Source organism: Podarcis filfolensis (genome assembly GCF_964270895.1).
Source record: "Podarcis filfolensis genome assembly, chromosome: 14".
Lineage (NCBI taxonomy): Eukaryota > Metazoa > Chordata > Lepidosauria > Squamata > Lacertidae > Podarcis > Podarcis filfolensis.
The window spans coordinates 23,778,956-23,795,859 of record NC_139616.1 but is presented as its reverse complement, the minus strand read 5'-3'; the positions used below and the strand labels follow the sequence as shown (position 1 = coordinate 23,795,859).

At 44.1% G+C, this 16,904-nt stretch overlaps 1 protein-coding gene across 1 annotated transcript in view; it reads left to right on the top strand.

Moving 5' to 3' along the window:
• SLCO3A1 (solute carrier organic anion transporter family member 3A1) overlaps nucleotides 1-16,904 on the top strand; it is a 103,000-nt gene that overhangs the window by 17,813 nt on the left and 68,283 nt on the right. The window contains exon 2 of the mRNA XM_083586501.1: nucleotides 10,821-11,286. Within this exon, the coding sequence (XP_083442627.1) occupies nucleotides 10,821-11,286 (466 nt within the window). The remainder of the gene's footprint in view (nucleotides 1-10,820; nucleotides 11,287-16,904) is intronic.

Sequence of the window (16,904 nt, the reverse complement as noted above, 5' to 3'; positions counted from 1 at the left end):
CAGAGGTGGGGGTGCCAAAGCAGAAAAGGCCCCGTCTTGAATTTCCTCTCACTTGAAATGGTGCTGGGACCTGCAAAAAGGCATTAGAAAAAGGAGAGGGACAAGTCTTATTGCTTCTAGGCACATCTGGTGTTCTTTTAATATTAAAATAATGGCCACGAGCTGGGGACATAGGCTGTCTTCTCGTCTCCCTGGACACCTCCTAATTGATGTTGGGAAAGCATATATAGTCATACCTCATGTTACGTCCACTTCATGTTACGTTCTTTCAGGTTACGTCCTGCGGCGACCCGGAAGTACCAGAAAAGGTTACTTCCGGGTTTCACCGTTCGTGCATGCGCAAAAGTGCAAAATGACGTCACGTGCATGCACAGAAGCGGCGAATCGCAACCCGCACGTGTGCAGATGCGACGCTGCGGGTTGCATTCTTTTCATGTTGTTAACGGGCCTCCGGAACAGATCCCGTTCACAACCAGAGGTACCACTGTATAAACTGCAAATCCATATCTAGGTGCATGGACTTTCATCCTCAACCTTCTCCCTGCAACTACGGGATGAGAAAACTGGTCTACCTTCCAAGGCTGTTGTAGGATTTCTTGGGCACATGTTGAGCACTTCAACTGCAGGTGCTAATTGTTCTTATTATGAGGCCTGTCAGACGATTAGTAACCAGTAATCAATTTATCCTTCAATTTTATTATTATTATTTTAAACTGGTCAATTTGCAAATAGCCAAATCCTCAATTATGTTGGCGTTGTGAGAGGTTTGGTGAAGCAGAGGAAGCCAGAAAGCTTGGTTTTGAAAAGGAGATAAAACTATGCTCTGCAATTGGATTTCTCTTCTCTGCCGGCCCCCCACCCCACATTTCAATCTTATAAAACCCCCATTCTTCTTAGGAGAGCGTTGCATACCTCTTTCCTTCTGTCTAACAGAGAATGTTTGTGCTTAATAATAATAATAATAATATTTCCCACCCTGAAGCTGATATTGTGGCTTATCTTGAAACAGAATTATTTTTTTTTGCAGCAAGAAGCAAAGCTCTCAGGTCTGACAGCTTCCAGGGTTGCTTTTTTCATTTTTTTGCAGAGCAAAGAGCCTGATTTAATTTTCTCTCCTCGGTCTTTAGCCTTCGAGAGTGCCAGAGAGCTCCAGTTCAGGCTGACCTAGTTGCAAGGACCCAACATCTGCCAGAGTCAGGGGGTGCTTCAGATAAAAGACTGTCCATCTGGGGGATGTGTTGCTGAAGAAAGCAGTTCCATGCCTGCTCTGGGCTGGCTGTTTAAACCGAGGCCTTTGGAGAAGTTGATTATTGCTCACCAGTCCTGGCTCTGAATGTGGCTGGCTGGGTGAACATAGGAAATTGCATGAATCAGACCACTGCCACACTTCACTCAGTATTGCTCCCACTGACTCTCAGCAGCTGTCCAGAGTTTAAGACAGGGATACTTTCTTAGTCCTGCCTAGAGATGCTGAGGACTGGACCTGGGGCCACCTATGGTAAAGAGACCTCATGGTGGGAAGAAGACTGGGAAAGGGAAGAGCTGTGGTGTCAAGGAAAAAGCATACTAACTGGCTGAAAAACTTGGCCACCTCTGTCATTATATTTGCAATCTCGAAGACAGCATAAAAGGAAGAAGGGAGGAAGAGGGAGGAACAAAAAAGCAAGCTCATTCCCCAGTTCTTAAACTTAGTGTTCTTATAACAACTAGCTGGGTTGGAAAAGGCTTAGGTAGCCTGATGAAATTGCTACTTCTCAGAGACAGTTAAAGGAGCAGAAAGGTAAGATCCTGGTGGCACAGCCCTGCTTCCCTTCTCTCTCTCTCTCTCTCTTGCATCCTGATGGAATGGTTGCAGCTAGGTGACAGTTGAAGGAAAAGCAAAGGCAGCAGAGCCAATGAAACAGCCTTGCTTGCCTTCTCTCCTGCTGCAGCCTGATGAAATTGCATCTATTTGTTGATTATATCCAGCTTCACCCCCTCCCATATTTTGTGTGTGTGTGTGCCTGTTTCTCTCAGGCTTGGTTCACACACTGTGTGCCCATCGCACGGGATCCATGTCAGGTGTCAGTCGGGCAGATCAAGCCTCTGTGCTGTACTGAGAAAACACAGAAAGAAAGAAAGAAAGAAAGAAAGCGCTTTTACACTTTCTGCCTTCCATACATTTAATTTGTGAGATTTCAGCTTGCCAGCCTTCAGCCGTGTAAGGTTGAAATCTCACAAATTGAATGTGCGTAAGATCCGATTGTACTGCATTTCCATCTCTGACATTCAGGCGTTCTCCTCTCAATACAAGCTGCAACATCTTAAAACACTGAGGAGAAATGCTGATGGGGAAACTGTTCTAGTCAGTTACAGCAAATACACAATCCCTTGTGGTAACAGATTTACTGTGGCAAAAGCTTTTGTGGACTAAAGCCGACTGTATCATATGCTCGGGGTGTTATTCTCTGTTGGCAGATACTGGGTTTGCTTGCTTGGCTTGGGATTTGATGTAGGTGATCCTCCTGGCTCTCCAGAAAGAACTAAACACGTGTAAAGAATCCTAGGCAGATCTGGCAATAATCCATCAAGTGGTTGCATTTTTATTTTTTTTAAGATTGCAAAAAATGTATGCCTCTCTGACCTGTATTAGACTAGTTTCAACTTAGATCCTGCACCTAATTCAAAAGATCCAGTGGAGTTAAAGTATTTCTAGTTCGAATATTAGAACTTGAGGACATCTAGTGTCGCTGAATGTTGGATAAAGGAAAGCCCTCCTTCATTCTGTGCATAGTTAAACTATGGAACTCGCTTCTGCAGGAGTCAGTGATGACCGCCAACCTGTAAAGGTAAAGGGACCCCTGACCATTACGTCCAGTCGCGACCGACTCTGGGGTTGCGGTACTCATCTCGCTTTATTGGCCGAGGGAGCCGGCGTACAGCTTCCGGGTCATGTGGCCAGCATGACTAAGCCACTTCTGGAGAACCAGAGCAGCGCACGGAAACGCCATTTACCTTCCCGCCAGAGCGGTACCTATTTATCTACTTGCACTTTGACATGCTTTCAAACTGCTAGGTGGGCAGGAGCAGGGACCGAGCAATGGGAGCTCACCCCGTTGCGGAGATTCGAACTGCCGACCTTCTGATTGGCAAGTCCTAGGCTCTGTGGTTTAACCCACAGTGCCACCCACGTCCCGACAGCCAACCTAGATAGATGGCTTTAAAAAAGGATTAGCCATATTCACAGAGTTGTGGGCTATCAATGGCTGCTAGGCATGAGGGCTGTACTCTGCCTCCACTTTTGGGGGCATTATACATCTGAATACCAGTTGCTGGAAACTGCAGGAGGGGAACAGGCTGTTGTGCAGGGGTTCTGTTTTTTGGCTTCCCATTGGGGTGTCTGGTTGGCCAGTGAGAGAACAGGAGGCTGGATAAGATGGGCCTTGTGCCTTGCCCCATAGTGCCCTTCTTACATTGGTTAGTCTATTAAAACCATCTATGTTCCTTCCTTAGGCTTTTAAAAACTATGTCAGGTGGGTTAATGAATTCCAATTCATCTGCTTCTCAATAAGATGCAGCTTTTGTTCTTACCACCTACATCTCTGTGTGCCTGTGAGATGTGTGGGAGAGAGAGATTACTTGTGGTGTTTTTAACAGCTTGGCAGGTAAGTCTGTGTGTGTCAGAGAGAGAGAGAGAGAGAGAGAGAGAGAGAGAGAGAGAGAGAGAATGAGAACTTATATAATGCTTGTAAGTACAAAATTTGGTTCCCAGGAGTTTGAATTCCCAGCACTCTAGGGAGCAAAGGCTCATCTTCAGGAAATATGGAGCAAGTGAGAATGAACTTTTGTTACATCTGGCAATTAAAATGTGTCAGAAGCACTCCGGATGCAAATTGGTGTTGTTTGTTAGCTCCAAAATGGAACCTTAATTTGCCGGGGGATTTATTTTACAAATTATTCGGAATAGAGGAGACTAATCAGGCATCCTGGGGCAGCAGCAGCACCTCCTTTCCACGTTGCTTCCTTGTTGCAGCTGAGCGCCTCCTTCCTTGCCCGCATTGTTTATATTTGTTTTTATTAAGGGCATTGTTAACCTGCCCTTCATTAATGGATCCCCAGGCTGGGTTACACCATCATTTTAAAACAATTTAAAATGACAATTGAGACGGTAATCTAGACAAAACAAGAGGCACTCCTGATATAAGCTGAAAACAGAAGAGCAAACTCCAGCACAGGAATTGCAGCTGCTGCAGGCGAACTTCCCTACAGACCTTCTCGGGTGCTCAGATTGGCAGAAGTTCAGAGGTAGCGACGTCCCAGGAGAAGGCATTCTCAGTGGCTGGCCCTAAATTGTGGGATTCCTTCCCAACAGCAGTGGGCCTGGCACCTTCAGCATATACCTCAAGGACCGCCTCTCCCTATATGAACTGACCCATAATCTGTGACCGTCATCTGAGGTCCTTCTTTGGGTGCCTCCCCACGAGAGGTCTGCAGGGTGGCCACATGGGAACAGGCCTTTTTAGTGGTGGCTCCCCATTTGTGGAATGGTTTCCCCAGAGAGGCTCACCTGACACCTTTATTACATATATTTAGGTGTCAGGCAAAAACATTTCTCTTCAACCAGGCATTTGGCTGATTAACATTCTATGGCCTTTTAAATGTGTCTGGGGGGGTATTGTTTTGCTTTTACTTTATTATGTAATTTGTGTTTTCATTTTGTATTTTTACGTTGTGAACCACCCTGTGATCTTCAGACGAAGGGCAGTACACAAATTTTATTGCTGCTGATGATAATGATGATGATGATGATATAGCTTTTGCCTTATACCCTGGCCCTGGACATTTGAGAGAGAAAGAGATTTTAGAACCCGCTCTGTTTTGTATTTCGGATTAAATGATTTCAAATGCTGTATTTCATATTGCTGCGACCCATTCCTGGGGAAGAGTGGGTCGTAAATCTAATGATAAATCTCATTAATTAATAATAAATTACTAATCACCCAGGTTTTAAATGCCACCGAAATATCAGCCTTATCTGTGCCAGGCATGCTTCCAGGAGCAAGTCATTTCATAGTTGCGGTGCCACCACTGAAAAGGCCCTGTCCCATGTCCCCATCCAACAAATTGATTGGACCTTTGTGAGACGCCCTAGATCAGCCTTTGCCAACCATGTGGCAAACCCTCCTCATTTAATCCCCACAACAATCCTGTGAGGTAAGTTATGTTAAGAAGGCAATAACTGGCCTAAGCTCATTTAATGAGCTTTGTGGGCAAGTGAGGATTTGAACCCCTCTCTCCCGGGTCCTAGTCCAACACTCTAACCACTGTACCATAATGGCTCTCTGCAAATCTGTCAACTAAGAGTCTGGAGTCTGAGTCTTTCATGGCTTCCCACTTTTCCTGTCTCTTACTTGGTAAATCCCATTTTTGTGTGACAGGCGGATATTTTGGGTGGATGCTGAGGTCAGCAGCTTTTCACCCATCAGGCTGTTTCTGTGGGGATGATGATGAGCGCAGTTATCTTTTGACATTGGAAGTCAGCGTTTGTGACAGTAGCAGGGAATATCTCGTAGTTTCCTTTAACTGGACTGGGGAGGGCGGCGGCGGAGGGGAGATGGGATCTTCTCACAGAATCAGTGCTCAAAGCTTGTTAAAATGAGAACAATTTTTTGGGGGGTAGGATCCTGAAGCAGATCTCCTAAATACATAATTGCTTTGCAAAACGATAAATGAAAATGGTTCCCTACTGTATGTTTTTTCAAAAATAGGTGTGATGATGTTTGGATTCAGGGGTGCCTTCTTTTCCTTTTCTGTAAGGAGTTGCATTACAAAACAAACAGTATTTCTGATGTTAGACCTCTGGGAAATGTTTGTTTTTCTAACTCTTTTATTTTTCTAACCCTTTTGCGCTGCTTTCTGAACTGTATTGCTGCACATCTGTCCTTGCTTGCATCTCTAGAAATGCTGCCAGCAAAAACTTGGCCTGTTCTGCATGGATCTGAGGGCCATTGAACCTCAGGGCTTTTTCACACTTCTGTTTACCCCTCTGCTTTCTCCCAAAGAAAACCTGTGATTTGGAGCTGAATCAGAATGAATGGCCATCAGGTTTTCCATGGATTGCGATCTGTTCCAATTTAGCCCCAAAGAGCAGGTTTCCCGGGGGAAAGCAGAGGGGTAAGGGCAAAACCGCTGGAACTCCTGCCTGCAAAGTGTGGGACAAGTAGGAAACTGCTCAGCCCCTTGCTTTCTAGGCACGGAACAAGCAGACGTGTGGATGAACCCTCAAGGTGGATGCTCCTTGTACCTTCATCCCTCCCCTTGCCTGACTTGCAAGCCATCCCTCCTTCACTCACTCGCAGAAGAAACCACAAGGCTCTTTGTGTATGAAGTGTTATTACTGGTGTCCTCTACTTGCCAAGAAGTGTCTCCAAGGAGATATGGAGCAAAGACAAATTCAGGAGTAGGTTGTGTCATGTAAGACAATCCCAGGTGTGCCAAAGTACTAGGAAAGCATTTTGCAGTGATGCTTTCAAGTATGGCTTTTCTGTATTCTTAAATGTCTCACAGAAGGAAGACATTCAAGACTATCTCTATCTATCTATCATCTATATCTATCTATCTATCATCTATCTATCTATCTATCATCTATCTATCTATCTCTATCTATCTATCTATCTATCATCTATCTATCTATCTATCTATCTATCTATCTATCTATCTATCTATCTATCTATATTTATATATCTTTCTCTATCTATCATCTATCTATCTATCATCTATCTATCTATCCATCTATCTATCTATCTATCATCTATCTATCTATCTATCTATCATCTATCTATCTATCTATCTATCTATCTATCTATCTATCTATCTATCTATCATCTATCTATCTATCTATCTATCATCTATCATCTATCTATCCATCCATCCATCCATCTATCTATCTAGTACATTTGTGTGTGTGTTGGAGAACTGCATTGCAAAAATCAGATGAGTGCAAATTCTGGAGGATAACTGTGTTTCCATTCAATGCATTTTTACAGGAATTAGGTGCACCCACATTAAAATGTGAGCCAGACAAACGTCTTCTTGTTCCCCACGTCCCATGCACAGCAAGAGTTCTTGCTCACATGTTTCTTATTCTGCACTGCCTGCTGTTTTAAATGGAAACTGTAGTGGCAGAAACACTACTATTACACTAGTGAAAAATGGCTAAGCATTACACCGAACCTCATCATTTTCCAGTGAGGGGTGTATTAGGACTGAGCTGTATTAGGAAACCACAAACAGGTCAGAATTGGCAGGTCCCTTTTTGTCAAGTTCACCTGAAGGAAGCTTTTAATTGCTGCCAAACTAGGAGATAACCCTGCAAAATCCTGGGGAGCTATTGCCAGTCAGTGTAGACAAAACTGAACCAGATAGACCAATATTCTGACTTGGTATATGGTAGTTCTGTATGGTGCTATGAAAGCTTTACAACTAACATCCCTGAAATCTTCTAAGGACCTTGAGGGGTCCTAATACCCTTTACCCTACTTTGCATACAAGAGGTTCCAGATTAAATCCCTGGCTCTTCCAAGGCCACTTACCCTCCAGGAACTTGATGCACACTGGTGGCATGCAGTGAAATTTTTCATAGGGAAACAGATGTGCCACAAAGAAGGTCCGAAACACAACATTGTGGAAGCAGGCACATTTCACCAAGTTGCGCTGGCCTTGGCACAGTCTTGCAGCCTGACTGCACATGTGCAGATGCATTCTCTAAGCAGGGAAATGTTTCTTTAACTGAGTCCCTCTCCATACTTTCTAACTAAAGTACAGTGGTACCTTGGGTTAAGGACTTAATTCGTTCTGGAGGTCTGTTCTTAACCTGAAACTGTTCTTAACCTGAAGCACCACTTTAGCTAATGGGGGCCTCTGCTGCTGCTGCACCGCTGGAGCACGATTTCTGTTCTCATCCTGAAGCAAAGTTCTTAACCCGAGATACTATTTCTGGATTAGTGGAGTCTGTAACCTGAAGTGTATGTAACCTGAAGCATATGTAACCTGAGGTACCACTGTATAGACACATGGTATGGTCTTTCTGGTCACTTCACACTTCACTTGAATGCTTGAAACTGCACGTTTTTAGTTGCTACAGGGAAAAAACAAACAAACCTGTGCTGTGTTGTCTTCAGAACAAAAGGAGACACGTTAAACGCAAAGCACCAAACACCACGTGTAGTTATTTTGTCCAACAGACTATTCCTGTTCCTCGGCTCCAGCCGCTCCCGCTGATGACTCATCTGTCGTAAGTGGAAGCCAAAGCAGGGCTGTACAAAATGCATTTGCACGCAGGAAATGAACCAAGGGTACATCTCTCGAACAGAGTATTTATCACGTCAGAGTGATAAATATCGTGATATAAACATGAATGTATATGAATGAGTTGGACACACTTTAATACTCTAATTTACCAAGAAGAAGAAGAAGAAGAAGAAGAAGAAGAAGAAGAAGAAGAAGAAGAAGAAGAAGAAGAAGAGTTTGGATTTGATATCCTGCTTTATCACTACCCGAAGGAGTCTCAAAGCAGATAACAATCTCCTTTCCCTTCCTCAACAAACACTCTGTGAGGTGAGTGAGGCTGAGAGACTTCAGAGAAGTGTGACTAGCCCAAGGTCACCCAGCAGCTGCATGTGGAGGAGCAGGGAAGCGAACCCGGTTCACCAGATTACAAGTCTACCGCTCTTAACCACTACACCACGCTGGCTCTCCAGGAACATTTAGGGGACTAGCCTAGTTCCCCCAAGTCCACTGACTGCACGCTGCAAGACTGAGCTAGATGGACCAAGAATCTCACGGTTTCCTATGTTCCTATGTCTCGCCCGTGGCTCAGTGGGGCACACCTGCTTGGCACACAGAAGGCCTCAGGTTCTACCCTCAGCACCTTCAGTTAAAAGAAATAAGGAGCTGGTGCTTATAAAGCCTTTCTTTCCCTGTGACCTTGGAGACCCACAGCTGTTCAGAGAAGACAGTGCTGAGCCAGATGTAGAAGTCATTTATGTATACACCTCATTGTTTTAATATTGTTTTTTATATGCAAAAGCTTTAGCTCTTTATATATGCAAATCATAGAATCATAGAGTTGGAAGAGACCACAAGGGCCATCGAGTCCAACCAAATGTTGTAGCGGCCACCCTAGGCTCCTTTGGGAGGGAGGGATATAAACTTGAATAAACAAACATCTGCTATTTTGGGTGTATATTTTCATTAGATTGTAAATCACTCTGGGGCGGCTAGTAGGAAGTGATTCATAAAGAAATATAGAGGTGCTCATTTTAGTTACTTTGAGGCTAGAGTAGCCAGGGTGGCACCCAGGTGATGTTCTGGACTGCTGTTCCTGTCGGACCAAACTAATGTGGCCAATTGTCAGGGATGATGGGAATTGCACGTGACAACATCTGTATGTCACTACATTGGCTTTGTCTGGCTTCAGGAATACAAGAAATTGCTTTCCCCCCTTTAATTTTTCCATACTAAGTAATACAGACGAGTCCAGTAATACTTATTCTCTCTTCTGCCCAGTGATCTTTTAATGTCCTCTCAGCATTCTGATGTTCACTGAGGGCATATCTAAGAGGACAGAGGCTGCCAGAATCTCTTAGAATCCAGCTACAGAGAACATCATCTGCTTTTTGAGGAGGTTCTGATCGCCTCCGGTCCTAGCTATTTTTTGCCTTTCTCCTAAGGCTGTCCTTTTTTGTTTTTAAGGTCTTTACTATTTGGGGTGTGTGTGTGTGTGTGTGTGTGTTATAAGTCTTTGGTGTGGATGTTTTTAAAGGCTTGCTGCAGAATATACATTTCTCTCCAGAACAGTTTCTGCATTTGCTCCTTTCAGGAGGAACAATTTTCTGTGTGCCTATTAATCTAATAAAGCTGCTGAAAGAGCTTATCCCCTGTCAGCAAGAGGAGAAAGTTCTGCAACAGAATATGGTGGGTCAGGTGTTAAGTAAGCTGACCCTGAAACTGCATTCCCGCAGCCGTTTACTCCATTTCCCTCGTGTTTCCGTGTCAGTTTCTGCATTGTACTTGAGCTTCCACATGCCATAAAAGCCACTTCCAGAAAACTAATGGAATGTTGTGCATTTTTTGCGCTCATTTCCATTTTATTTGATTCCAGAAAAAAAACCCTGTTTGCAGCCCCCTTATGCTGGAAAATCACAGAAGTGACAAAATTCAAAGCACTATAACAACATACAGTTCTTTTCTGCCATTTTCATGGGGAAATCGCAGGGGAACTGAACATGCATGTGTGGAAAGTGTGAGGGAGATACTATTATTATTGTTGTTGATGTTATTATTATTATTATTAATAATGATGATGATGATAATAATAATAGTAGTAGTAATTATGGGTGGTTTCCAACACATATAAAAACATAATAAAATATCAGACATTAAAAGCTTCCCGATACAGCATTTCCTTCAGATATTTTCTAAAAGTTGTATAGTTATTTATCTCCTTGACATCTGATGGGAGGGAGTTCCACAGGGTGGGCATCAGTACCAAGAAGGCCCTCTGCCTGGTTCCCTGCAACCTCACTTCTCGCAGTGAGGAAACCAGCAGAAGGCCCTTGGAGTGTCCAGGCTGAATGATGTGGAGTGTCCAGGCTGAATGATGGGGGTGGAGATGCTCCTTCAGGTATACAGGGCCAAGGCCATTTAGGGCTTTAAAGGTCAACACCAACACATTGTCCAACAATGTTTGTTGTTGTGTCACACTGGTGTGAATGAAAATGCAAAAGGAACGTTAGAAAATAGGACACAAGCACGCTAAATCTCATTGTCTTTCCTCACAGGTGAGTGTGTTGACCACCTTGGAGCGAAGATTCAACCTGCAGAGTGCCGACGTGGGTGTGATCGCCAGCAGCTTTGAGATTGGGAACTTGGCTCTCATCCTCTTTGTCAGCTATTTTGGTGCCCGGGGCCACCGGCCTCGCTTGATAGGATGCGGAGGGATCGTCATGGCTCTCGGGGCTCTCCTCTCAGCGCTGCCCGAATTCCTGACCCATCAGTACGAATACGAATCCGGGGAGATTCGGTGGGGCGCCGAAGGGAGGGATGTTTGCGTGGTCAATGGCTCTGCCAGCGATGAGGGACCAGACCCGGAGCTTATCTGCAGGAACAGAACTGCCACCAACATGATGTATTTGCTTCTCATTGGAGCTCAAGTCCTCCTAGGGATTGGGGCCACCCCTGTACAGCCTTTAGGAGTTTCCTACATCGACGACCACGTGAGAAGGAAAGACTCTTCCCTTTATATAGGTAAGTGGTGGAGCTTTCCAGAGTATCGTTTCTGGCTGTTTCTTGTCCTCTGTACTAACTTTGTTCTGGGTAGATTTGGAATTGTGCCTTCCCGCTTCTGAATTCTTGTTCATTGGATGGGAATTCTCATCATCATTATATTACTACAGTGGTACCTTGGGTTAAGTACTTAATTCGTTCCGGAGGTCCGTTCTTAACCTGAAACTGTTCTTAACCTGAAGCACCACTTTAGCTAATGGGGCCTCCCGCTGCTGCTGTGCCGCCGGAGCACAATTTCTATTCTCATACTGAAGCAAAGTTCTTAACCTGAGGTAATATTTCTGGGTTAGCGGAGTCTGTAACCTGAAGCGTATGTAACCGTATGTAACCCGAGGTACCACTGTATTTGATGGACATCCAATGGAACTTAATGTTGGAGGACTGAGGATCAATAAAAGAATGAACTTCTTCACACGGCGCATAAAATATGGAACTCGGTTCCACAGAAGGCAATGAAGGCCACCAACTTGGATGGCTTTAAGAGATGGTTGAACAGATTTGTGGAGGAGAAGGCCATCTATGGGGACTAGCCATGATGGCCATGCTCTGCCTCCATGTTCAGAGGCAGTAATGCTTCTGGGTTCCAGTTGCTGGAGGCTACAGGAGGAGGAGGTGCTCTTGTTCATGGGCCCTTCTTACAGGTTTCCCACAGGTAACTGGGTGGGCCACCATGAGAATGGGGTTCTGGGCCAGAGGGCCCTGATGCAACAGGGCTATTCTTACGTTCTTAAGAATAAACCTCTACAGCACCTTCCTCTTTCCTGATGACTAGTCTAGGTCTCCATTTTCTTTCTTTTTTATAAATTTGTTTATTTGGTTTTTCAGATTAAAATTTTACAGTCATGTATCCAACATACAACATAGAAACAAGATTCCAAAGAATCTCCTGGACTCCCCTTTGTGGGTCCTGTTGTTAATCATTTCCTCCTGCATCTTTTATAATAATCCAAATCTTTTACCTCTCCATTGTATCCAAAATTCACCATTAAACTACAAGTGATATATTCCAATCCTACTAACGATTTTAACTGTGTTTACAATGGTTTTTAAGATAAATTATAAATTTCTCCCATTCCTTATTAAAATTTTGGTCTTCCTGGTTTCTGATTCTTCCAGTCATTTTAGCCATTTCGGCATAATCCATCAACTGGATCTGCCATTCTTCTCTGGTAGGGACTTTATCTTCTTTCCATCTCTGGGCCAATAACATTTGTGCAGCCGTGGTCGCATACATAAATAGTCTTTTCTTAGGTCTCCGTTTTCATTCACCTTCCCCAGGAAATAGTTGTCATTCCTACAGCAGAAACGTGTGTGCCTCTTGGCTCGTTGCTCCAAAAATTAGTTATTTTGGAACACAATGCCAAAATATTTATGATGGGGGAAATAATGGCATCTTGAAACCAAAAGGATTTTGTGGATATCCATGGGCAGATTAGGGCTGTGCAATGGGTGATGAGCCATGGAGCTGCTGTCTCAAAGCCCAGAAAACAAGGTGCTGGACTTTGAGAAGGAGGCATGAGGCTCTGCCAGGGTCCTAGAGTCCTCCCTCTCGTTCCTAAAGTCTAGTTAGTACTTTCCCAGCTTTGGGAAGGAGGCGGGAGGGCTCTAGGACCCAGACAGGGCTCTCGTATCTCTTTCCCAAAGCTGGGTGCCTCCTTACCTGCCTTTGGAAAGGCATTGAGAGGATGGTGGGGCAAATTTTGGCCTTGCGCAGGGTACCCTAGTATCCAAGCCCACCACTGGTGGGTGGATAGGGAAGTTAAGGGTGTGGCAGAGAAAAACGATTATGAATAGCTCCTCTTGCCTCGTCTATTTGACTTTTTTTTGTAATTAGAATGGCAGAAAAGAGATAGCCATTCTATTTATTCATGGTTGTTGGCATTAGAGAAAGCTGATGATCTGTTAATAATCCTTTTGGGCTGACAAGTGTAATGAGAGAGTGGTTAATTAGGAAGATATTCTCCTAATGTTTTCTGCAAGTGAAATCTCTAAAGCACCCTTAACTTTTTTATGGATCATTTTTTTATTGACTTCAAAGTTACCAATTATGGCTTTCTTATCTAGGCAGTAAGGTTCCCTCCTCCCACTTTTCATTGCCTTAAGTCAGTTGCTGGAATATTCAGGTTTAGTTTCTGCCTAGTGGGAAGTAATAGTTTTCTATATACCCTTGGGATCACAAGCCAAGACTTGTAAGTTGTTCTTGTGTAAAATAACAGAGAAAGACACCGACACTTTTCACAGACGCTTGTACCGATGTCATTCAAAAGATTCAGGAGCACCAACCGGACATCATAAGAGGTCAACAATGATTTACAAGGAGCTAAGACAGGGAAGGATGCTTTGCCTGGCATCTTTCATCAAACTGAAGAATAGGTGGCTGCCTACCTTTAGCGATGAGAAAATCCACCAGTTTCAGCTTCCCTGTTCCTCATGTTTCCAATCTTAACTTTTAGACCATATTTTCACATCAGTTTGTGATTTCTTTTCAAAAGTCCTCATAAAAAAATTACATTTTAGCATAATTTTCTGTAAATACACACATTTACTGCAGTAGCCACATATTTTGCAAAGTGATCTCCCCTACTATAACATTTTTTCTATGTTATTTTCAATATATGCATTTCTTTGGACACTTTATGCATTTTGTGCATTTTGTGTACACACTGCTTGAGAACTGCATTGCAGAATTTGGAGGATTACAAAAGATGGCCGTGCTTTGGTTACCGTATGGTTTCAGAAAGTGCAAATTAGGTCGGTTTCATTCTCAGTGAGTGCAAACTGAGTCTGATTTCTCCCTTATCCCTACTTACAGTACATCCCATTACTGCCCCAAAGCCACCAATAATGGACAGCAGAAGGGATAAGCCACCTTCACTAAAGGCTGAGCTGGAAAACAGGTGTATGAAACCCTGAACTGCAGTCATGGATGCATACCTGTTAGAAGACCCCTGTGGGAAGGTGGTCAGGGCTGGGGGTCATAGGGTAGAGTGGGCATCTTGAAGGCTGGGCTGCCCTTCTCAGACACTTTATAATAATAATAATAAATAATAAAATTTTATTTATACCCCGCCTTCCCTGGCCAGAGCCGAGCTCAGGGTGGCTAACACCAATAAAATTACAATAAAACATAATGGGGGGGACAAACAAACAAACAAAAAACCAGTTTATTAAAATATGGGTTAAAATGCAATTTAAAATGCAGCCTCATTTTAATAGTAGCCCATAAATCAAAACTATAAGGGGAGGGAAACATAAGGATCAGACTGAGGCCAAACCAAAGGCCAGACGGAACAGCTCTGTCTTGCAGGTCCTGCAGAAAGATGTCTAGTCCCGCAGGGCCCTAGTCTCTTGTGACACCAAGTTGGGGCCAGTACTGAAAAGGCCCTGGTCTTAGTTGAGACCAATCTAACCACCTTGTGGCTTGGGACCTCATTGTTATTTGTGGACCTTAAGGTTCTCCGTGGGGCATACCTTTGGAAAACAAAGAAGAGAAACCCTTTATGATAGTTTGACATGTTTAGCCTTAAACTTTTCCATCAATGGTGGCTGGGAGCCCATTTGGGATTTGTGGGGCAGAAACCAAGGGAGCCCAGCAGAGGCTGGAGCCAGAGTCAGTGGCAGGCACAGACAGCCAACTTATTCATTCATTCATTCATTCTACTCAGTTAAATCTAGATGCCACCTTTCCCCCAAAAGGAGCCTAGGGTAGCAAACACTTCTGTGATGGAAACAACAACATACAATTAAAAGCAAATGTTATCCCCCTGGAGCATTGTGGATCCAGGAAAAGGGCTCCCACTGTCATTTTCATTTGTGGGAAATGCTTCCTTTCTCACCACTGGCCAAAGTGAACTGGGGTAGTGGAGAAGTTTTTTCTTGGGCTCTGTCTTCCTCCCTCAAAGGCCTCACATAAACCCAGCCTAGCTCCTCATTGTTCAGCCAGCATACACAGCCGTGCCCTTTTCTCTCTTGATCTCCATTGCGACTGCCTGCCAGGAAGGGAAGCCTCTGTCAACTAGTCCTTTCTGGTAGCTATGATACCTCTTGTTCCAAAACAAAATGATGACTTGGCAACCCTTGGATTGTTCCCCTATTTCTGCCTTTTAACTTTCTGCACTGCAATCTCACCTTAGGTGAAGTATCAGAGACAGAATGCCTCTACTGGCTGGCCTTTGTGGTCCCTCTTATTTGTTTTAATTATTTGACAAAATTTATATACCACTTGATTGCTTACAAAAAAAAGAAGACGATCCCAGCTGTTTATAAGAAGCTGTTTATAAGAAGACTAAAACAATGAAATTATCAGGGAGTGAGGGGAACTGTTAAAAACAAGTATTTAAAGGATTCAAAGCATACCGTAATTAATATCAGCAATAAACTAAAACCAGATTAAGATACGTGTCAGTATCCTGCATGTCCGAATAGGCTTGCCTGAAGAAAAAAGTGGAACAGGCTACTTCAGAAGATGGTGGATTCTCCTTCACTGGAGGGTTTTAAATAGAGACTAGATGACCAGGGATTCTTGAGCTGTGATACCTGCATTGCAGGGGGTTGGACTAGATGACCCATTGGGCCCGTTCCAACTCTACAATTCTCTGATGCCTGATAGGTAAGGAAAAGAAGGTTCCAGCACAGAAAAGTTCCACAACTCCAAAGGCCTAGTTCCTACATTGTGTGGAACAGACCTCCTGATGAGATGGTGTCTTCAGGGGGCCCTCTCCTACAGAGTGCCAGGGATGTGTGCAGTATATAAGGGTGTGATTATCTTTTTGGTCAGGGCTCAGGAACGGCCTGACAGACCGTTTCTCACATTCCATGCCCATTTGCCCACACCTGTTGCCATATGTGATGACATGTGTGGATCAAGTAGGAACACGGCTGGGTCGGAAAACAAGATTGAGCTCCCTGTGCATCACCTTTATCACTTCCATCCTATGTGATTCCAGGAGTCTGACTAAGGTCTCCATGGGGAACTTGCTGGCACATTGACACCTGCAGGGAACAGGACCTTCACATCACCTTGTTCCTTCTGTCTGTCTGTCTTTTTTTGGTTCCTTCTTTCTAATGTATATTTTGTTCCAGGGCTTTCCTGTTTTGCATTGGATGAGTCAAGGTGGGGCAATGTATCTTTACCTCCTAAACAAAGTTCAGGGCTCCAGCCATCCATTCTGTGGTCCATTCTCTCCATTGATTTTTGGCATCTGGGACACAGAACATAGATGGAGGCCATGTTTGCTGAATGGAGAGCTTTATTTCAGAATGCTTTCCTTGCTCACAGTTAAGTACAGACTGGAGTTCCTTCTTCCAGAATTCCCAGAGCATTCTAGAATCCTGGTCTGGGACAAGGGATGGATCTGCTCAGATATTACAGCCCTCCAAGCAGGATATACCAGTCTCCTCCCTGCTGTTTTCTCCCCTGCCCCAGTTGTCACAACGTTCCAAGGCTACGGTGCATGCTCAGTCCTCATTCGACTGTGGAGTCTTTTTGGGGGGCAGGGGTATTTGGTTACCACATTAAAAAAAAATAACTTCTGAAAACTTTGGGTTCCCTTGGGCATGCAGATACCTCCCACTTGTTC